The sequence below is a fragment of the Cygnus atratus genome, chromosome 9, assembly GCF_013377495.2.
Source record: "Cygnus atratus isolate AKBS03 ecotype Queensland, Australia chromosome 9, CAtr_DNAZoo_HiC_assembly, whole genome shotgun sequence".
NCBI classification, from domain to species: Eukaryota; Metazoa; Chordata; class Aves; order Anseriformes; family Anatidae; genus Cygnus; species Cygnus atratus.
The window spans coordinates 26,272,277-26,295,144 of NC_066370.1; the positions used below are offsets into that span (position 1 = coordinate 26,272,277).

Consider the following 22,868-nt stretch of genomic DNA (forward strand, 5'->3'; position numbering starts at 1 on the left):
GCGCGGCCGCCCCCGCGGCCCCGACGCCCTCCGGCAGCCCCGGGGCCGGGCCGGGCGGCGCGGGCCGGAGCGGGGCAGCCCCGGCCCGGAGCATGCTCGGAGCGGCCGCGCCGGGGGAGGCTGCGCGCAGCCGCCGCCGCCTCTTGCGTCAGCGCCGCGTTGGGGCCGGGCGCGGCGGGCTCCCGGTCGGCCGCGGCCCGATGGTGGTGGGCGCGCGGCGCGATGAGCCGCCCGTCCTCCGCCGGGCCCGGCGCTAGCAAGCCGTGCGGCAAGCAGCAGCAGCAGCAGCAGCAGCAGCAGCAGCAGCACGCCCCGTCCCCGGCCGCCGCCGCTCCCGCCGCCGCCGCCACCATCGCGGCGTCCGGCGCCGGCTCCTCGGCCGTGCCCGCCGCCGTGCTGTCGGGGGCCGGCGGGCCGGTGTCCCCGCAGCACCACGAGCTGACCTCGCTCTTCGAGTGCCCCGTGTGCTTCGACTATGTGCTGCCGCCCATCCTGCAGTGCCAGGCCGGGCACCTGGTCTGCAACCAATGCCGGCAGAAGCTGAGCCTCTGCCCCACCTGCCGGGGCTCCCTGACCCCCAGCATCAGGAACCTGGCCATGGAGAAGGTGGCCTCGGCCGTGCTCTTCCCCTGCAAGGTAAGGGACGGGCAGACCCGCCCGGGGCCCGCCGCGCCCGGGATCGGGGGCCCGCTCGTGCCCGCAGCCTGGCGCTGGGCTCGGGGCCCCCTCCTGGGAACGCGGAGGGAAGAAGCGCGGCTGTGGGGGCGGCCCGGCGCTGCCCCGGGCCTCCTGCCCCCGGCCCCCCGCCCCCCGGCAGGCAGCGGTGCCGACATCCCGGTGTAACCGCCTGGGACGGGCCCGGTGCCGCAGCCGGGCCTCGGCCAGCAGCCCGAGGGGCGCCCGGTGCGGGATTTCCTCAGCGGGTGCGCGTCGCGTTCTCATACAGCGGCGTTACAGTACGTGAGAGGGCTTTAAGAAGCTCTCTAAGACAAACGCAGCGTAAGCAATAGCAGGTTCGCTGGGCGGCGTTCAGATGGGGGGGCGCCTGGTGGCTCTGCGCTCCCTGCAGGTACCCCAGGAGTTAGTTCCCTCCTGCACCGGGCCTCGTCCTGAGCCACCGTGCGAAGCGAGCTGCAGCTCTGCAAAGGCTACGCTTTTTGCTGGTCTTTGTCCCATCCCCAGCTTTTATTTCTTCCCCATCGTGAACGCAGAACAGAAAAGAAAGTACTTGCTGGCCTCCGTTGGCCTGTTCTATGTTTGTGCAGATTTCTAAAGTGACACAGCGTGATGGGAGAATCACCAGCCTCTGGAAACAAACCTGTAATGAGTCTTTCTAATTTGCTGTAAATCCTGGTCTAATTTTTGTCCTGGTGTTTGGCATAATCAGTAATTACTAAGATTAGAACTTTTTTTGTTTTCCAGATATTTTAACCTATGGTGATGCTTAGTTGAGAGAGAGAGCAAGTTTCTTGGAGGTGGCAGAAATCCTGTTCCCAACCCTCTCATTAGTTCTTTGCAATCCTCCTTTGGAAGGACAGGGTCTGATAAGCTGCCAGTTCAGTAATGATGCCTGAATTTATTTTTTTTAAAGTCCATTCTGTCTCAGTACTATTTCAAGTATTCAGATTAAACATTTAAGTCTTTTTTTTTTTTTCAAGTAAGTGTTCTGTTTAAAAGAACAAGGTGAACTGCTGTAAAGTTCACGTCCTTCCTAGTGCACATTTATCAGGGTGGCAGCTGTGTGCGGGCAGTGCTGAGTGGGCCCTTTTTACGTCGTCCTGGAGTCCCTCAACGCTTAGGCCTCCACAGTTGCAAAAGCACTTTAAAACCACAGGCTGGAGTGATGGTGGGACAGACACAGGAACTGCTGAAGCCATCGTTGACGTGGAATATGAGAAGGAAGATCTAAAATAGGGAGCTGCCAGTGGCAAGGTGGGGAGCAACAGCCAAGCAGGACTGCTGGAGCCGTGTCCTGAGGTTTCTGGTGGGAGCTGCCCGTTCATCGCATGTGCCTGCCAAAGCCAGCCCTAAACAGCCTTTCTCTAGCCAGCCCGCAGGAGCCAGGAGTCATTAACGATGCAACGGGAATAATGGCACCTCCGGAGTGAATCATATGTTAGTTCCAGCAGCTCTGTAAGCGCAGGCGGTGGTGAGAGAGCACCTGTCTGAGAGCTGGCTGGGCCACAAGACAGAGCGGGATGGCTGCAGGCACCGCACTGAGCTTTTGGTAGCGTGGGGCTGTTTTACCGCTCGACTCCTGCGTGGGAGGCAGTCTCGTGGTGGCAAGAGCAGATGGCACGTAGTGCTGGTGCACAGGTCCTCTCTCGGGTAAGCACCGCTGGAAGGGCAGCATGTCAGGTGCCCAGCGGTGGCTGGTTCTGAGCCTAAGGGAATAAGAGCAGTCAGGGCGTTTCTGTGTTGTTGGGTTTTGTTTTGCCTTTTTTTTTTCCACTAGGACAAATGCTGGCCTACTTTTCATTTTCTGAAGTGTCTCGTCAGTCTAACCTGTGACAACTGGTATTCTCTAGTCATCCTTAGTGAAACTGATGCATCAACATTGGAACAGCTCCTCTGACCAAATCCTTACAGTTGTTTTTTGCATTGAAACGCAACAGTGATACGTGCAGCATGCAAATTTGCCTAGCAGCGGAACCACCAGGCAGGACACCTGCTCTTCCCCACGTGATACGGTTAAACAAAGTATGGGGAAAAGAAGAAAAAGCCTACAGACTCTTGCCTTAAAGAGGATAAGGCATTCCTAACTTTGCCTGTCAGACTTTAATTTACTCCATTGGTAACAGGTTTCTAAAGCCCTTAATTGATGGGATTGGCTTGCTCACCCCTTTAGGTTTTCTTTCTCCATGGGTAGAGGAATAGAAATCAATAAAGATAAGTACATTTCAGAAAAAGAAAAAAAAAAAAGAGCCTTCCCCTAACCCAAGAACTGACCCAACTGTCAGTCAAGTTTTGGTTCAGGTACATCAGCTATCAACACTTCTGCAGATGGGCATTCTCTAAATATAAATAATAATAAAAAGACCAGCACATGTAAACCAATTAAGAAAGCAGTATTTCCAAAAGTACTTCCAAGTGTTAGTTCTGTGGTTAACGCCATGCTGTTCAAAGCTGTAGCTTGCAGACAGGAGGGATGCAAGTGAGGCTGGATGTTTGCAGTGACTGCAGGAAGCCCAGGGCATCAGATAGCTCAGCTTTTTGGTTACGGGACTGGGAGTGGTTTGACTGTCTCCCCTGAGGAGACTGAGCCAGCAGTGGCTTGGTAGTCTCTGAAATGATCCCGGACTGGGCTCTGTGCTAGAATCTCCCACCGAGGTGCGCAGGACTGACTGTGCTGGGTTAGTGTTGACTTGGGGTTTGTTTGGGTTCTTGGTACGGTGCTTGAGGCCTCGTGCAGAGCTGGGAGAATGTGAGAGTTGAACCAGCAGCGGTTGGTATGCTTTGCCATGAGGCGTTGTGCCAGCAGGAGGCCAGAGCCCATCTGGGAGCCGCAGCATACGGCGGGGGCTCTGGAGCGGTGCGGGGATGGCAGCAGTGTCCATGCGGCTCTGGGGCCCAGCACAGAGTTGCTGGGCAAGCTCTGCAGGCAGGCTCTGGACGTCTCCAGCAGCCCCTGGCCACACTGCCAGGACCACACACGTGCCTCTGGCGCAGGGCTGTGCTTGCGCTCAGGTGAGTTGTGTAGCTCAGGCCGCACAGAGGGCAAGACACGCAGCGCACCCGCCTGGTGTCCCGGCCAGCATCCCGTTCCTGCCCCAGGCAGGAGTGTGCTTCCTTCGTACTCGCCAGTATCCGTTCAAGGTCTCTCTGCCCCCAGTTCTCTGGGCACTCAGAAGTGCCTTGTAGAGGCAGAGAGGTGAACAAGGCTCTGCTTCACTTACCTTCTCACACCCTCTTTTATGTGGATTTTTTTCTACCATGAGTAATTCCTGTTCTGCTGCTTTCACTTTTCCCAAGAGCAGCAAAGTGAAATTAGCCTATGTTAATAGTTTTCACTGTTCTTTCTCAGACCCAGAAACAGCAAGGAGACTGTCAAGACTAATTCTCACATTAGCGCTTGCAAAGCCACAAGCACCCACTGCGGAGGTGAGCATCACCCAGGTCAGCGGAGCCTGTCCCACCTGGGCTCATGCCGCAGCAGCTCCCAGCGGCAAGGTGAGGACCACCTCACCTCGTGCTGCAGCTGGCAGGCAGCGGCTCTGCCGTGCTGAGGAGCTGGTCCTGCTTTATCACCTGGATTTTTAACAAAGTTAGGGGAATCTTTTTTAAGTAGAATTAAAAAAAAAAAAAAACAGAGCTCCAGAAGATGTGGAAGAACAAATAAAAGCAGTTGTCTTTCCAGAATAGTTCTGTGTAGTTCTAGAAATAACTCTGTGAGTGGTGCTAGAAATAAGTAGGGCTGAGACGTGATAGCACTGACAGAAAATGGGGATTTGGTGCTGCCTGTGGCTGCAGCCACTTTGAGGGTTCATAAATGGTTTAAGAAAGAATTACAGTTAATGCAGTTCTGAAATTTACAGGACTTCTGGAAAAAAATCTGTGGGAGATTTAAATCTTAAAATCACAGTAAAGTTACTGAAAATACAGCTTTTAGTGTTCAAAGCAATATACAGAAAATTAAGCGCAATCATAATCACACACAAACGCCTAAATAATGAATACTACAGTATTTTTTCTCATCTTTTAAATAAGTACAAGTGGAATAACGTAAAGTTGCTCATTAGTTATGAAGCTGACTTAATTTGTAATTAGGTTCTTCTGCAACATTGAATTTTTTTGTCCAAAACTGGCTATGAAAAATCTTGTGACTTCAAGGCTTCACGAACAGACATCAAAAGCCACTTTTACAGCAATCTGGTGAGATATATTGTGATTGTCAGCTGCTAAAAGCTGGGACTGTGACCTGGCTAACTGAGCAATATAGCATAGGAGAGGCATTTTTATATTTAACCATTTAATCCAAAGTATACTAGAAAGCAAGTAGAGCTGTAAGTGGTCTTAATTGTCGTCTCCAGAACTACAGTCCTCATATAACCACATGTAGTAGCAGAGATCTGTGTCCTGCCACGTTTTGCTAGCCTTTTGTAACGGGACCTGACAGAGCTGTTCACGCCTGAGTTACCTTGGCAGTGGCCATGGAAATGACATGGAGACAGCCACTCCTGATCTGTGCTCTGTAAAACTCTAGGCAGTTCCTGTTTGCGTTCCAGTTTATGGTAGAATTTACCTTCAACAGCAAGACAAGAATATCTGTGTGTTTGTTCACACAGTTAGCAGCCCTGTTGGGCAGGTTTGTGGAATTGCATTTAGCAATGCATAATGGGGGGGGTGACCCCTCATGGGTAGGTACATCAATGAGTTCTCAGTGGTATGATTAATTCAACTTAAAGATGTTTTATATATGACAAAGAAGTTGGCTTTTCTAGTTATTACATACATGAAAAACATCTATGTACATAGGACTTGATTCTTTGGGGGAGTGAAACATCATTCTTTCTAGCTTTCCAAGGAGTGGTGTCTCTGTATCTTGGGATCTAGGACAGAGGTACCTCACATAGAGGGTCCTCCAAGATCCTTTAATACAGCCATCTCTAACTAGAGGTATTGCCATATTTCTGAGTCTTCAGATGGTTCTGATCCTTTGAAGAAAAGGGAATCCAGTAAATTCATTTTATTGTACTCTTAGGCTCCACTTTGAAGCAATAAATTGAAAGTCTTTCTGCACCTCACAGCCAATAATAACGTTCTGGATTTTAAAACTGGAAGGTGAGGTAAGGCTGTATATAAACTGAGAAGTTTTAAATATGTCAGACTGATTGCTCCCTCAGATTTTCTTTAGTAGGAAGTAGGCAGAGATGCTGTATGTCCTTAGACCACTTTCGCTACACCATCAGTTCAAGGGAAAGAATGACAGGCTTGCTACATAAGCAAACCACTTGCCGACAAATTGCATATTCATGTTATTATTGTATGTAAATTTCTGTATGTTATCTAATGCCTACTATACGGCCTCTTCAGAGATTTTCTTAATTTAAAAAAAAAAAGTCCTTTTTAAGATTTTCAACAAACTAAAATAAGATCATACGTATTTCTAAGACATAATAAACTCTAATAAAGTGGTCTTTTCTTTCTGATAAAAATACATGTTTATTTTGCTTAATATTTACTGTTTAATGTCTTTAATTGATCAGAGATCCCTTACACACAGAGGTCTGCCTATTTTACCCTATTTGCACATGTACAGAGCCTGTGCACTCTATATTTAATGACACAACACGCATTGGCCCTTTCCAGGTGAGCTGTAGCAGAACACACAGCACTGCTAGCACAGCAGAGTTTCTAAAGGCAGCCCAAACGTTCTTTCTCACACGCATAAGACTCTGGAAAGCACAGAGGCTCACTGTTTTGGGGGCTGGACCCCGCTGTGTATCTCCAGCAGATCTCACTAGCATCACTGCTAGATTGGGCTGAGCATCTGTCACTGAGCTTGGATGAATGCTTTGAAAGGCTGGAAGGATCTTCAAAGCAGGGATGGATATTCTACAAAACACAGGAGGAGGGAAAAGCACAAGAGGGTGTAAATCCTTGTTGGGTCCCTGAACACCGCTGTTCTACGTACATACAGGAGCAGGAAGGCTTTTTCTTTCCTGGAAGCATAATTTATATCTCAAGCTACTTGTATACTGCAGAGAGAGTCTGTTGGCTAGAGCAGGATAGGGATTTGGACTTGGCAGTCTATTCCCAGCTCTGCTACTGATTTCCCTTGTGGCTCCAGACAAGTTACTTTAATCCTGTGTCCCTGCCTGCCTGCATTTATGAGGTCAGCAATACTGGCCTGTCCCTGCCAAGCACTTTCAAGCTTAGACAATGTTTTCAGAATGCTTTAAGACACTCAGATATCCTGTCAAAATGAAGTCCAGACCAACACATGTGGAGAGACATATATGGCAAAAATATGGAATGCCAAATTATATATATCGTGATAACTTCTGAGCTGTCTGTTTCCTCTTAGGAAAGCAAATATGGTGCTAAATAAAACGCTATGAAAACAAGTACATAATACTTTTAAAAACTGGAATACTAGAAATGGAGAAAAAGGCAACGAAAAAGCATAAAAGTCACATCAACCCAGGCATTAGTGGCACACGTGTGCTAATACCACATGCAGCCCTGGTTCCCCTGTTTCAGAAAGGACGTAGTAGAAGTGGAAAAGGTAGAAGGGGCAAGTAGATCAAAGGTATTGTATAACCTGTACACAGGGAAAGACTTAAAGACATTTCAGTTTGAATGAGGGGTACAGTGAATATCAGTGACGTTTGCCAAGCAGCATGAAGACAGCAAGTTCTCTGTTCCTAGATGATCCTTAAGGGTCCCTTCCAAATGAAACCATTCTATAATTCTGTTCACAATCTCCCACTGTCAGTAGGGCTTGCCAAATGTCACCAGCAGCAATGTGTTCAGGAACAAACAAGAGGAGGTATGTCACACAGTGAAGGAAAAATCCACCGGTGTTTACTTCATGCTCTTGCCATGTTCACCAATGGTCACTTTTTGAGGCAGGATGCTGGTCTACGTAGACATCTGGTTTTGCCTAACCGGCGGCTTATATAGTCTTACTTATGTTTTTGTTAATCAGGTTAGACTCAGAGCAGCTCTTCAACACAGTGCAGTGTGATTAAAGTGTCAACAGTGATATGAACGTGGGGAGAAAACAGCAGAACAGTGAGAGAAATGTACGGTGACGACGCAGCCGGCACAGGATCCGCATGTTTGCCTGATGGGGCTTCTCTCTTTGGCAGGAGGACGGTCTCATTCCACTGCAGCACGCCTCTGCTCTCCTGCATCTCCTGCTCACATATGTGAATAAATCCTTCAGCAGAGGATTAAGCAGCAGGGGCAGGCACAGTAAATGAAGGCTCACGTTAACATATTATGGCTTCTAAAACAAGCTCCTGCAGAAGCCCAAGCTGTAGTTTCTGTCCTAGTACTTCTAGCACCGTGTTGCAGTTTGGGTGATTTGCCAGAAGTGAAGAGGATTCTGGCTTTTTGCATCTCAGGCATGTAACCCTTTGAGCTGAAACTTCTTGCACTTGTATTAACCCCAAAATAAGCATTTAAATGTTGGTTAATTCTGAGTTTCCTTTGTTGACTTTTTAAAAAACAAAATTCTATATAGACTTGTTTTTTTTCGGCCAGCCTTTTGTCACTTCAGACGTTCTCTTTAGGATGGCAAACGTGGTCCTCACATTTAGTCTCAAAGAAGAATGCCTGTCCTCAAGGAAGCGTTGTAGCATCTGTAAGCCGCCATGCACACAAGTTACAACCTTCGTGATAGTACTAGCAGTGTTGTAGGTAACACCACAGCTATCTATAGACTGGGCAAGCTATGCTCTTGGCAAGAACAGGAAAGATTTTTTTTTTCCCTCTAGAGGTAATGAGGAAGCAATGTAGTCAGTGTAGACCACTGAACTCACTGTAGAAAAAGGAAAAGCATCCCTGTTTGTTTAAAGCACATTAACCTTCAGAGGTGCCCAGTGACATTAAGAGAAGTCACATGGTACTTATTTGTGCACTGGCTTCATGCTCACTGAAAAAATCATCATCTGTCTTTCCACTCCTCACAACTGCAATGTTGAAACTGTTCCAGTGTTAAAACTGTTGGGATTCTGCATTTTAGTTTAATGGAAATGCATTTGCTCTGTGACGGTAATTAGGTGTATTTATTAAAAATACACCACTCTAGTAGCTGTTTGCCCAAACTAGCATCCTTTTTTCATTTTAAAGAAAAGAAAAATTCATACCAGGACCGCTTCAGCTGATCAGATCTAACTACAACAGCAAATCTATCAACCTTATAATCCATTTTATCTAAGTGCTTGCATTAAAAATAAACAACAACAAAAAGGACAGGAATAACCTGTTTTTAAGAGGAAAAAAAATAAGCTCAGCTCTAAATTCAGAGCTAAATAAAAGTATCTAATGTAAAATTTGCAATGAAAACGAGAGTTCTAGTTGATCAGAGGTGGGAGCAATGAACAGTTATGCTGGGCGTGTTTCCTGATGCCTTGTATTTGGTCTTTTTCCAGTACGCAACGACAGGCTGCTCTCTGACACTACATCACACAGAAAAGCCAGAACATGAAGACATATGTGAGTATCGTCCCTACTCCTGCCCATGTCCTGGAGCCTCCTGTAAATGGCAGGGATCTCTGGAAGCCGTGATGTCCCACCTTATGCATGCCCACAAAAGCATTACCACCCTTCAGGGAGAAGACATCGTTTTTCTTGCCACAGACATTAACCTTCCAGGTGCTGTTGACTGGGTCATGATGCAGTCATGCTTTGGTCACCACTTCATGCTGGTGCTGGAGAAACAAGAGAAGTACGAAGGTCATCAGCAGTTTTTCGCTATCGTGCTGCTCATCGGCACCCGTAAGCAAGCAGAGAACTTTGCATACAGACTGGAGCTGAACGGCAACCGCCGCAGGCTGACCTGGGAGGCAACTCCCCGCTCCATCCACGACGGGGTGTCTGCTGCCATACTCAACAGTGACTGCCTAGTTTTCGATACGGCTATAGCACACCTTTTCGCTGACAATGGAAACCTTGGAATTAATGTGACCATTTCTACATGTTGTCCGTGATATATTTGTGTAGTTAGTGAAACCTTTGGCTGTCTGACATAGTGCTTTACATTTACCAAGAATTTTCTTTTTGTTCTGTTTTTTTAAAATGATATTCAACCATGTCTTTGTGTATGTTAAGGTTCCTAACTAGCCAACATTTTTAAGTTTGGAGAGAAGAGGAACAAAAGTGTCCTGTAAGTAATATAAGCAAGAAAAGGTTTTTTAAATTCTTGGGTGCCTTAGGAAGATTTCCCCCCACACGGACACCTTTTTAAATGTAATTATATTTTATTTAAAGAGTGCTTCCATTAGATGTATGACTTAAAAGACTTGATGGACTGCGTTCCTGTTTGGAGTGCACCTGAAAGCCCTTTCAGCATTTAGGCTGTAAGTCTGTCTGAAAACAGACTTACTCTCACTGGTGACTTTTAAGAGGTTTTTAGTAGGTGGGAAAAGAAAGAAATCAAAGCAACTTCTCACAGACCTCCCAAGAGACGTTGTGGCTCAAAGTAGATTAATAGGTACGTCAGTGTTGCTACTCCATTTCCTGCTACCTTATTAAAAAGGGATGGGCATAGATTATTTGCTGTGTTTTCAAAAAAAGGGGGAGTAAGGATGGCTGAAGCATAGCAGGTTTTACAGAGCATGGGAATTGCCTGCTCTGGTCCATTTTAGGGAGATCAGGGAGCCCAGCACAAGGCACAGCAGCTCACAGCTGGATACTGGTGAAAGCAGGAGGCACACAACTTAATACATCTCAAACAGCTAGAGCCAATAATATAGAAATATATTCAAGCTGTCTACATGCAGCTTCCCTTGGAGACATACTTGATTATTGTAAAAGACTGGTTAGAATAATAGAGCTTTATGGCCAGTGTCATGTCATTTGCTATTTAAGTTTTGTTGCCATATTTACTTTTATTTTGTAATAAATATTTTGCAAAAACTACGCTGCACTAATGCGCATGTGTGGTAGCAGCTATTGCTTCCAGGTCCCTCGGTATTCCCTGCCTCGCTGAACACACTGAGCTCTTCCTCCAGCCGCTCAGGGGCTGCAGGATTTGATTCCTAGCCTGACTCATGCAAACTGAAATCTCAGCGTGCCACTGGAGCTGAATCTGCCTGTGAATCCCCTTCTGCTACCAGAAGCCTTCTGTCTGAATCAAGAAAAATACTAGGTCTGCATGTGACTTTGCAGAGTATTAAGATGCCAGTTGGAAGAGGCAATATGTTGTGAGGTTACACTGCCTGCTGAATTACTCAGAGGTAGTAAGCCTCACGATAGTGGAAAACTACGTAAGTGACAGATGAAGCTTGGTGTGAATAAATATAAAATAATACATGGGGAAGAAAAACAGTCCTAACTATATGCATTCAGGGAAGAGATCTCTCAAGTTATGACACAAAGTCCTATGCAAATATCACACAGCACTTGGCAGCAGTCCATAGAAAAGCACAAGAAAATTACAAGAAAAGCATCAAGGGAAGCTTGTTCTGTCCTTGCGAATTTGGAAGTGATCATGGAAAAAAAAACATACAAGGAATTACCGTAATCTTTTTGTATCCAGTTCCTGTAAAGATCCTACATTTGATCTCATTTACACTGTACTGGCAGAACTCCAGCAGCATCAGCCAAATGTACTAATTTACTCCTGCTCATGCGGGATCAAAGTCAAGCTCTGGCTTTTACAAGAGTTAACACCTATGCTTTTAGCAGGACTTGTTAAGCAAGTGTTCCTAAGAATTTAATTCATTTTCCCATATCTCAGTAACATTTATAGTGGAAGACAATTTTTCTTACTGACAGTTGGGGCTTAAGAGCTTTTTGTGTAAAACAAAACTCTGAAGCAAGTCTTTGATTGTAGCAGGGTTCATGAAATGAAATTAGTTAGTCCAATGTTGCTAATACCCACAATAGATAATTTAACACAGTTTCACCATGGTTTCCTACACCATTCGGTACTTGTGAACAAACAGATACTTTTTGTTACATGTTACAGAAGAAAAAAAGAAAAAGAGACACCACCCCGTATCTTTCTTACAACTGAGTTTAGAATAAGGAATACCTCAGCTTGTACTGCCAATAAGTTGTGTGCTTCCCCTTTAGATCAGTGAATGAACGTGTGACGTTGGTTCCAACACCTGATGAAATTGTTTTCTTCCCTAGAAAACTGGGTGCAAAGGAGCTGGCACAATGTCCTGAGAGCGACATCCAAGGTCGGGGCGGGAGAGGCTGGCAGGACAGTAGCACATTGCCAAGGAAAGCAGCAGCACATCAGTTAAGGAAGTTTCTCAGAATACTCACAAAAACATTACAGAAGTCAGCCTGGTTTTATTAACAAAACTCCTGACCACAAACAAAGCAATCTGACTTTGAAACAAACAGAAACGCACCCTGGGAAAACTCCACCCGAGGTGACCGGCAGCAGTGGGACCACTGCAGGGCCAGTGCTACCAGCTGGGGGAGAGCTCTGCCCATGGTCTGCAGGCCCTGCAGCATGGCAGCGCCGGCGTGTCCTGCATCGTGGCAGCGCCAGCAGGCATGGTGGCATGGCCATGCCAACACTGCCAACAATACCTGACTGCAGTTTGTGACAGGGTGATACAAGGCATCAGGAGCTGTACCTTGGAATTTTTTTTTTATTTTATTTTTTTCTGTTGAGTTGATACAATATATTGTTGAGAATTTTCCCTAAAAGCATTTCCACTTTAAACAAACGGAAAAATGCAAGGACATGCAGGGACCAGTGAGTTCACCACAAGAGTGTGGCACTGCCTAAGCTCTTCCACCCTGTGGCTGTGTCATTGCCAACACGCTCTCCATTTTTAAAAGTGAGTACATCTCAATCATCCTGCATAACATGAGTGCTGGTAAGGTCACCGGAGCTGCAGACACCATGTCCAAACAGCAGAGCACATCCACGCTGCTGTGGGTCAAAGCTCAAGCCTGGGTCTAACACCGCCTGTGGCAGACGGCCCATAGCAAACACAGCACAGAGCTGTGCCACCCACACAGCACCCCAGTGCGGCTGAGCGCCCACCCCAATGCCCCAGCAACACCAAGTTTTGTGAGCCCTGGTCCGGCTCCCCTCACACAGGCAGCCGCAGCCCCACCATGCCCAGGCCCCCGCGGCCCCAGCCTGCCTTCACGCCAGATGGCCACACCACACCACCAGGGTGGCACCGGTGGCTGTGGGCACCGCTCCCTGCTGGGCTCGCCTCACGCTGCTGGCACTGTCCCCAGGGCACACGGCCCCAGGCGGGGCAACCCGGCAGCCCCTGCGCCCGCCGCGTCGCCATGGAGACTGCACTGAGACCAGAGTCCGCCATGGCCAGGGCCGAGCGGTACGGCACAGGGTCAGCCTCACCCTGCGCTTCTGGCTGAGGGCCAGCCCCACAGCCCTGCTCGCGTGAGGGGCGCACAGAGGAAGCCGGTATCGTCATCTGCAGGGAGTGCTGAGATGAGCGACACCGGTGCTGTGACACACACAGCCACCGAGCCGGGCACTTGGTGACACCTGGGCGAGACGGGGCAGCGGTGGTGAGGCAGCTTGGGGATGCCATGGCAGCGAAAGCCCAGCCAGGACATCCCAGGCACTGCGGGAGAGAGCGGGGTCATGGGCACCATGAGGTCATGTGCCAGCCTTCCACAGCCTAACTCGGGGGCACATTTCGGGCCTTTAGACCAGACACTTGAGGTGTCCTTGGCCAACAGCAGAAAAGCCAGGGTCAAGCCCCACTTCCTATGTCTAAACTGTTCTAATTTCTGGTTACATACATTTGGAGAAGTTTTGTTTATTAGTTTATTCTTCAAAGGCAACTGCTTTGAAGTCATTGCATAGGACTAATACGCAGGTTTCTGTCTTAAATTAAGGGAGATGGAAACGTCAGGCATTGCCAATCCCACCAGTGTGCAGAAGCCACCAGGAATTTCAGTGTCTGTGCAAACAGAAGCTAGCTGGCTTTATGAACATGCCTACGAAAAATCACGTAAGCAACAGCTTTTCTCAAGAAGCAGGTTGTTCACCTGCATTCTTTCACAGAGGCTGCCTGGTGCCCAAATGCCTGCTGTAGAGGACGCTGCTATTTCCTCAAGAACTTTCTGCACACCAGCACTAGCCCAGGGGCAGCCCCAGCAGTCCCCTCAAGAACCACTGCAGAACTGCTTCCAGCTGAACCTCTGGGCCTCCACAGTGTGTGCAGGAATGCTGCGCCAGCCAGTGGGTGTGGAAGTGCTCAGCAGATAGCAGGAATAGCTCATTGTATTCTTTTGAGAGGTACTTCAAAGCCTCTTAGACAGCTGAAAATACATCAACCTTTTTTCTCCTCCTGCTCAGCTGAGTCATCCATACGTGTGACTCAGTAACCAGCCCCTTCACTTACTGGGTGAAGCAGGTTGCACTTCAGCAGACAATATGTTAAGATTAGGTAGAAACTAAAACTATCCCTTTTGAGCACCCCATCGAGCATCCTTTGTGCTTCATTTTCAATGCCAGGCAGTCACAGAATGGATGAGGTTGGAAGGGACCTCTGAAGATCGTCTAGTCCAACCCCCTGCTGAGCAGGATCACCTAGAGAACATTGTGCAGGATGGCATCCAGTCCTCTACAGGGGAACGTCTCCTGTGCCTCCAGGAGCAGGAATAGGAACCTGGGTTGTAAAACACAGCACGCCACCTGGAAGTAGTGGAGAAAGCTGTGTGCAGATCCATCCCAATAGAAAGGGGGCATGCACAGCCTACCACAGAAAAAGAGTGCTCTCTGCTAACCCTTGGAGAGCGTTTGGAAGGTCGCTGTGAACGTCTTTGCGGGGGAAAAGTGTTACAGACTTTTTACTTTAGGTGGAGGTTCACATCTTCGCAGCATGACTGTCACTGTCATGGTCAAAGTACAGAAAAAAAAAAAAAAAACTTGTGCCAGCAGTAAATCATCTACCTGTGTTTGAATATAGCAGCAGCAGATAGAGATGATACAGAAGGCAGGTTAAGGAGGGGGAACATCCTCCAGCACTGTGGCCAGGTACTGGGCTTCCTGGCAAGCCCTCAGCACTGCAGCACACGCAGGGCTATGCCCAGGCTGCACAGTGCTGCTGCTGCGTTTTGCCCTCCTGAAGTCACTTCTTGGGTGGGGTTTGTGAGTGGTTACACTCTGTGATACAGCATGATCGCAGAGGATGATAACTACATATATCTTTGAACTGCAATTAAAAAAAAAAAGTTCAAGCAAGCCATCAGCCACATCATTCAGTCTTTTAAAAGTATATGCGACTCCTATAGCATTGTTTTCTGCTTTTCCTCCTGCACTAGTGCATTCACTTCCAGACACGTCACCAAGCAGCAGCTTCCATCTCAGACCTGGGAGTTGACCTGAGGCTGCTGCGATTCTTACCCTGTCCTTTCCAACTACACACTTGGATTTTGTCATATTTTCAAGGAGAAGGACTTAGAAATGCATTTGGTATTTCAGCCTACCCAGGACTTCTTTATCTGCTTTCCAGAAAACGTTCAGCCAGAATGAGCTTACTTAAATGGACAAGACAAATTGTGTGGCAGCAAAGGGAACTGAAAATCGTGATTAAAAGAACAAGGAAACTGCTTAATTTGCCTGGAGGGGAAGCAATTGCAGCTCACACACTGACCACATCAGTATTAAAACAGCAGGTGATGCACATGGAGCAGCAGTAAGATGCACACCTGGGGCAGCTGGGTGTTGGTAACACCACCTGCCTGGAGTGAATGTGGGGCTGCTGAGGACAGTGACAGAGACCCGGTCACAAGAGATTTTTCCTGCCACCTCAGAGGCCAAAACTCTCTTCCTTGCACTCACACAACATGGGCTGCACTTGGAGATGGGAAAAAACAATTGCCTCTCTGACTCATACTTCTCAGAACCAGAGAGACTGGAAATGTTTTAGAGTGCAACGCAATATTAGTTGAGTGCTACAAGTCATTGACTGTAAGCAATAAGCCATCTCCATCACTTCAGTGGGACTGCTTTTAAGGTCAAGCCCATTTCAGGTCCTTGTGGCATTTAGGAAGGGTCACCCTCAGCTCCCAGGCAGCCTTTCTGAAGTTGTAGAAAGGTGTGCATTGAGGAGGTCTCAGGCCACTGAGGTAGCTGGTGAGAAAAGGGTGGCATGCTGGAAGAGAGGAGATATGGGAGAGTCTAGGAAATCTTTTTTCTGGGAACACAGCACTGCTGTTCAATAATTCTCATTATTGCTATCACTTGCAGCCCTGCCAGACAAGTTCAGCAGTTTAGATACTTTGTGCAACTTGGAGGTAAGTACTCACCCAGTTTTGTATTTTTTATATATGAATTTTATGCTTAGTGTTTTCACCTTTGAACAAAGATATGACTCCATATTGCCATTTCTTTTTCCTCTTCAAGTTCAAAGAAGATTTTGTGAAGCTGTTCAAGCAATCACTACAGACGCTCCCCTCTGTTGGCCTGCCGACTATTCTGGCCTACAGACCTGAATCATCATGGGACAGCATGCAGATTGAGGTGAGTCAGTGGCAGTTCCAGAAACCACGCTCCAGAGAAGCCAAGTATTTAAAAATTATATGGTCAGAAAAAGATTGATTCAAAAGTGCTAAACATGTGGTATAGTAAATAAAGTGTGGTTGCCAAACGGCCATAGCAAGTACCCCTTCACCACTTACTGTTGGGGACAACTGCTGTCTCTCTGAAGAGTGCTGAGCTCAGGCGTGCTGCCTTTGTGAGCAGAGGCGTTAAACACTACATTTAGCAGGTGCTCTTGGCAGCTGCATCTTTTATACATCAGTTTCAAAATGTGTTTTCAAAAAACAGATCAGTCTTTCAAAATATCTAGCATCCATCCTTAAAGTGCATCAGTGCAACAGCTATGACTTGCATCTGGTCAAATATGTTCAGCTTGTTTAATCGGCAAGTCTGCTGGTGATTCCTAATGAAATACCACACAGACTCTTCTATGATCAACAGTGCTGCAGTCAGGAAGGTTTTTCTCTGCAAAACCACAAGCAGTGCATTTAAAAGGGTTAATGCAGCAGAGTACTCAACTGTAGCATTCTGCATGCTCCAAAGCTTTCCCTCTCTTTGGGATGGATGGGTCTCAAACACTACATTAATTCAATTTCTTTGAGCAGTACTAAGATTCTTAATTGCTACAGATCAGCTTTTCTTTTTAGTAGTTTCCTGAACCTAATAGCCTAATTTAAATTGTTCCAAGATATCACAGACACAGATACGTTTTAACTGTTCTTACACACATGCTTTAAAATGTTGCGTTTCGAGCAAAGCCTTATTTCCCCAATATAAAACAAGGATTTGTGTGCTGATACTATACTTCTGTCATCCATACCTCCACTTTAGGTAGAGGAGGATTGCACTCCAAAGTGTGAGTTCTGTGGGAGCCTGCTGAAGCCATTTCCTTCCTTTGAGGACACTTGCCCACAGTCACAGGATTATGAATCAGTAAGCTGGTGGGAAAGGATCAGCCGATATTTACTGTGAAAAGTCCTGCTGTAGTGACACTGCTTTTCTGCCTTCCAGAAGTTCTGCTGTGAGCAGAATCGAGACCTCTACGAGTTCATTGTAAAGGAAACAAAGAATCGCGAAAGTGCTTGGAATGTTCCCATTGCTATTAAACCCCACAAGTCCCATGGCACTGAAGCTGAAAGACGCCTGTCAAAGGAGAGAGCGTACCAGAGGTACCATGAAGCAGCTATGGAGAGAGCTAAGGATTAGTTTTGTACAAGAAACAATAGGCTACTCTGGAGGGAAAGTAGCAGCAAGAAAATAAAACTACAACATGTGGGAATGAAAGAAAAAAAAAAATCAGGCAACATGCACTTATATTCTATCTAGACCCTCTTAGCTTTTCTTTTACTAATTTGTATGAGAGGGTGGCAAAGCATGTGCTTGCTGTTCATAATAGATACAACATACCCAGACACAGGTAGGGCCCAAAATGTAACTATAACCTACCAACTATGGCAGGGACAACATTTAGGTCTCACTTTTGCCCCATGTGCCAAAACAATGCTTGAATTTTTATTTCCCTATTTTGCTGCATAAACCGTGACATGCATTTGGATTCCAGTTTGCAGAAGGCTTAAGAACTCTGAGTTTGACTTCTGCTGAGTTCTTTTGATATCTGCATAAACTTAGGGCTTCCTACTAAGTGTATGGCACAGGCTTGAAGAAAAGTAATACAGCACACCTGGAAGTAAACTGCTAGTTTCCCTAAAGATCCTTTGCAGTCTGATGGTGTGACTACCTCATATTATACACAGAACATAAACCAGAGCCATTGTTAGGCATAGTCAAGTTTATAAGAAGCTAAGCAAGAAAAAATAGTGAAAATATTCTTGCACATCACCTGTCTTGTTCATCTAGCAGGCAGTACTACTTTTACATAAAAATCCTCATATAAAATTCATTAACATGTTAAGCTTTGCTATCGGTAGAGTTGATACCATTACAGAATTCATTCACTGAAATTTCTGTATGGGAAAAAATTTGTCTTTGCTGAGATATTAGATTGATAATATGCTATTGTTTCCAATAGTTATTTGCAATTACAGTAGTGGAGAGAAAAACAGATTCAGAAACTTGCATTCCTACTGCAACAATATCCAGCACTGCTAGCATTTAAAACAGGATATATGAAGTGTGTGTCACAAAGACTTTGATTTTCCAGGCAGCAGGAGAGACAAATGGCCAGACAGTTAGCTTTCCTGGCAGCTGAGCCAACAACTGTAGCCGAATGTGAGTTTGCATTTATCTACGTATTTATTTATCTGTTTATCACAACAATGAATTTGGTGGAATTGCTTGTTTCTAATGCTCTCTAATCAGATAGGAAGATTTATGCAGTGACATGCTAGTTCATTGTCCAGTGTGCAATCCCATTATTTAATATAGCAGTATCTAATTTAATCTCTCACATGAAAAAAGCAAGAACAGTTACGTGGCCATGGCACAGAGAGGACCTACCTTACTATGACTTTCAGTGTTTCTACCTGAAGATTTCCACAAAGATACGCAGAAATTAACCTTAGAGAGCAATAAGCTTGTAAAGCCAACCCCTTGGAAGGCAGGAACTCTCAGAGTTAAGGTGATCAAGGTTTTACCTAATAAAGTGAACACTGAATTTCTAGCTCAGACTACAGGTGACTGAGCAGCTTTTGGGATCTAGTGAGTAATAGCAAAGCCCTTTTGACTAAGAACAGGTAAACTGGATTTCAAATATGGGCATATTTTCCACAGAAGATGTCAAGACAATAAGGTTGCTGTGTCACCAAGGGTTGCTTATTCTCAGTCCTCTAGAGCGCGGAGCCATGAGTGCTCTCTGAAAAATGTCATTATTTACACACACATACATATACATGTAGAAAATTGGACTCTGAAGTAGCTGAACAGCTAGGACAATCCTTGTTAGATAAAAAGTACCCCAAGACACTCCCAGGATGGAGCATTTCAGCCAGAGATTTGCATTCCACCAAATTACTGTCTCCCTGCAGAGACATCAGGCAGCCCTGACATCAGAGGTACCAGCCCTACCTGATGCACACAAACCCTTCCCTTTCCTCTTTAGGTTCAAGACAACCTGGCGTGATTTCTTACCTGCTTTCTCAGGAGCTACCATCTCCAACAGGCTGGACACTGGTACCTGGTGAAAGAGCAGCAAAGCTCAAAGAGGAGCCCATCTCCTACAGCATCACCTACTGTGATTTCAGCGTTGTGGGCGGAAAGGCAAGTAGCTGCTGCTTGATGGGACGAGCTGCACCTGGATTGCACCCACACTACAGAGTAACTGGAGCCCTGCACTGGTGCCTTTAAAGGGGCAGCTGTGTGCTGGACTTCTGTCATTCATTTTATTGTTTCTTTTCCAATCTTAGGTAGTGAAGAATGAATTGTTGGAAAGATACTACAAACATGGAGGGAAATTTCTTACCATGCTTCCAGATGGAACAGCGCAGTTATTGTATCCTTACGGGGCTTACCTGCCAGCACTAGTCCAGGGCTGGAAATGTAATTTTAAGTGTGTTCTAGCCTGCTTTATCACAGAATAACCTGGCCCACCACTTCCACTGTCAAAAAAAAAGCAGTAGTGAAGCAGCTTAAATAGCCCTTGGTGTAAAATATTTCCAGATCAGCCAGTAACTCTGATGAAGAAATGGCACTTGTGTGTTTAATACTCAGCTTAGACACGTCAGCTTGGTGTTCAGACCCACTCCCAAGCTGTGGTCCCATGGATGGAGGCCTTGCTGCCAGCCCCAATGAGACACAAAATACCTGCTGTTCAGATACATTCAAGTCAGGTTTCAGGGGCTAGGGCCATTTTTTTCCCCTGGTTATTACATTTTTTTTTTTGGTAAGCTGTGTGAGACCTGCCCCTGCTTTCTCTGTCTTCATTCACGTTAAGTTGGTCGTTTCATGTTGCAAGGCTTGTACTTTCAATAATATGTGTTACAGGCTCCACGAATGTATCGTTAAGGCTTCTAAGCAATTCTGCCCAGGTAATTGGTTAAAAAACAACAAAAAAGTGTACTCTGACCACTTATTTGTCAGTGTACAGAAAACTAATGTAGGAAAACAAACTTTGTCCCTTTCCCAGGTAATACCGGCTGCACACCACCATTCTGCCTTTAACACAATAATCCAGGTAGTACAGCAACTTTTATACTTCAAAGTAGTGCTCTGAAATATTTAGCATGTAAAAACAGATCAAACACAAACAAAGGCATTGTGAACACCTTATCTGACAACAGCTATCCATCTGGAAATCTGGCAATCATTGTTATACGAGAAAGAAAATGGTTTATTTGCATAGTACGGGAAGACAAGCACAATAACGCCGAAATACAAGCAGTATTTAAGTCCAATGGCAGAAGTACTTGTTATTACCCACACGGATCTGTATGGTATGTTTGTGGCAATCATAGCATCTTTTCTGTCCACTGCACATTTTATATTTCAAAGGTCATAAAATGTATTTTTAGTAGCACTCAGAAATTAAAAGGCAGATATAGCATAGGGGAGGTGCGATCTGTAGAGAGAGCAAGTGTGTTTTACAGACTCGTAATGCTATTGGGAAAAAGCAGTCTTTCAGAGACACAGCAGTGTGTGCCAAGTTGATGCAGCAGCCCCTTGTTCTGCGGAAATTCTTCCTATGAAGGGAGGAAGCCTTGGCTCAGAGGTGTTCCGGACAAAATTAAGATTAAACCCACCCATTTCCTCTCCCCACACCAGAGAAATATTTACCCACAGTAGTGTAGAAATGCAAAACTCTGAAACTGGCTGCTGTTTTTTGTTGTTGTTTTTTTTTTTGTGTGTTTTTTTTTTTTTTTTTTTTTTTTTCCAAACAGTTAGGTAAGGAGGAGAAAGCACTCAGTGTGCTACTGGGCTCTCGTTTTTTTGTTTTGTTTTGTTTTGCTTTTGTATCCTGGCTGCAGCCTGGGTAGTTTCCAGGGGCTGAGCATCCCAGAAGTGGCTGAGCGTCACTCCTGTTGGGGTGCCAAACTTGTGGCCTTGTGCTGGGAGCCTCCCTGAAGAGAAGGGCTGCTCCCCATTGTGTTTTCTGGGGGGTTTAAACCCTAAACTGGCTGTGCCTTGGCTTGCAGAGCACTGACTTGAGATCCTGTCCCTGTGGGGTGTCAGGGATATGGGCAGTGGAGGCTGCAGATTGCACCACCTTGGTGTGGAGCTTTGATTTTCCTCTCTTTTAGGATAAACATGAATGTTCAGGGAGGGCAGTATTTGGACAAGGCAGGCAGCAGGGTGAGAAGGTGGATGTGGCCAAACAGCTTAACATCATCAGGACCCTGCGTCCCACTGAGCCCCATCTTCATCTCCCTGAACCAGCACGTTGGGGTCAGGATTGTGGGCCAGGACAAGATCACTGTTTCCTTCCTCGCCATGGGACAACAAGCAAAATTCAACGTGGGAACCAAAGTGCAGGTATTTCTCAAGCACGCAGGCAGCTCTACACACAGCTGCTCCCCGCAGCAGGAGTGGGGCAGCCGGGGAAGCTCCTGCCCACGGATCACACTCGCCCCACGGTGGGTGCCCCCTGCATTGCCCTGCAGCCCCAGGGTCACCCAGCTCTGCAGGTCTCTCTCCTGGCGAGAGGCCTCACCCCAAGCCCCCATTCCTCGGAGCCAGCACATGGCCACGGCTCCACTGACACCGCTCGCCTCCGCTCCTGCCAGGTCGGCCCGGCCAGCCGGCTGCGTCTGCCCACCCCGCTGAGTGAGGACGACCTCCTGCTGCTGGCCCTCAGGGTGAGGATCCTGCGGCTCTTCGATAAATTGCGTGGATGCTTAAGCTTTCCTTCCAGCGAGCAATGGGACAAAATCAAGCCTCCAGCATACCTTATGACACAGACTTTAAAGATCTTACACCTTTGCACAACTTCTGACCTAAGTGAAGAGCTGCGCAGCTCGGTTAGGGCGCTACTAAATGCTCAGGTCTGACCAGCATGTATGGTGTGAAGGCAAAATGAGCCGAGCCTGGGAAGAGACAGAGATGCCCCTGAAGCTGTGGCACTTGCATGTGCTCAGCAAGGTTCCACCTGCAGCTTTACCCCGCTGCGGTGTGGAGCCGAGGACAGCCTGTAGCCCTTCTGCACAGCCACTCTCCTGTGGCCCTCCCACCTGACAGGTGCTTGCTCAACGTAAGTGAGGCTGTGGTGCAAGAAGCACCAGCTCACGTTTTGGTGTGAGTCCATGGCGAAGTATATCTTGTCTGTGAGGCTTGAAGAGGGGCTTTGCTCAGGGTACAATAAATCCATGCTTGAGGTTGGTGCATTGCTCCTGAGTGGCTTCTTTTCCATCTCCCAGAAGAAACCAGCCCAGGCTGAGCAGTCATTTCAGCCCATAAATTTGGCACAAAGAGGAAAACAAGCAGAGCACAGCTAAGGCACAGCCTGTGACAGGAAGGCAGGGAAGAAGTGTTCACTCAGAGGTTGCCTGCACAGGCACCTCTCTGCGCAGCCAGCATTTGCTGAGGACATTGCACCACCGGCATGTCCGGACTTCCCTGGAGGGAGTGCCTTACGGCAGCTCAGCCTGCTGCAGCTATGAGACAGCGATTCTCCCATGCAGAGGGAGACAAAAGGCCACAGTTCACCCAAAGCAATCCCAAGGCACTGCCTCAGCAGTGCTGGGATGGGGGGACAGTGGGCCGTTAATGCAGATACCAGACGGCACGCACAAGCTGCAGCCCCTGGCAGCAGCTC

At 47.0% G+C, this 22,868-nt stretch overlaps 2 protein-coding genes across 2 annotated transcripts; both read left to right on the top strand.

Annotated features, from left to right (window-relative positions):
* The first annotated feature begins 128 nt into the window (after positions 1–128).
* Positions 129–10,590, top strand: SIAH2 (siah E3 ubiquitin protein ligase 2). The gene is made up of 2 exons (XM_035566534.1): positions 129–636; positions 9,102–10,590. The coding sequence occupies exons 1-2, from the start codon at positions 223–225 to the stop codon at positions 9,657–9,659; spliced, it is 972 nt and encodes a 323-aa protein (XP_035422427.1). The 5' UTR covers positions 129–222; the 3' UTR covers positions 9,660–10,590.
* A 2,349-nt stretch (positions 10,591–12,939) lies between these two features.
* Positions 12,940–22,104, top strand: ERICH6 (glutamate rich 6). The gene is made up of 12 exons (XM_050712610.1): positions 12,940–12,986; positions 13,516–13,631; positions 15,875–15,921; positions 16,031–16,147; positions 16,997–17,098; positions 17,177–17,334; positions 18,327–18,394; positions 19,224–19,381; positions 19,528–19,613; positions 20,401–20,553; positions 21,358–21,589; positions 21,841–22,104. The coding sequence occupies exons 1-12, from the start codon at positions 12,940–12,942 to the stop codon at positions 22,102–22,104; spliced, it is 1,548 nt and encodes a 515-aa protein (XP_050568567.1).
* Positions 22,105–22,868: the final 764 nt, after the last annotated feature.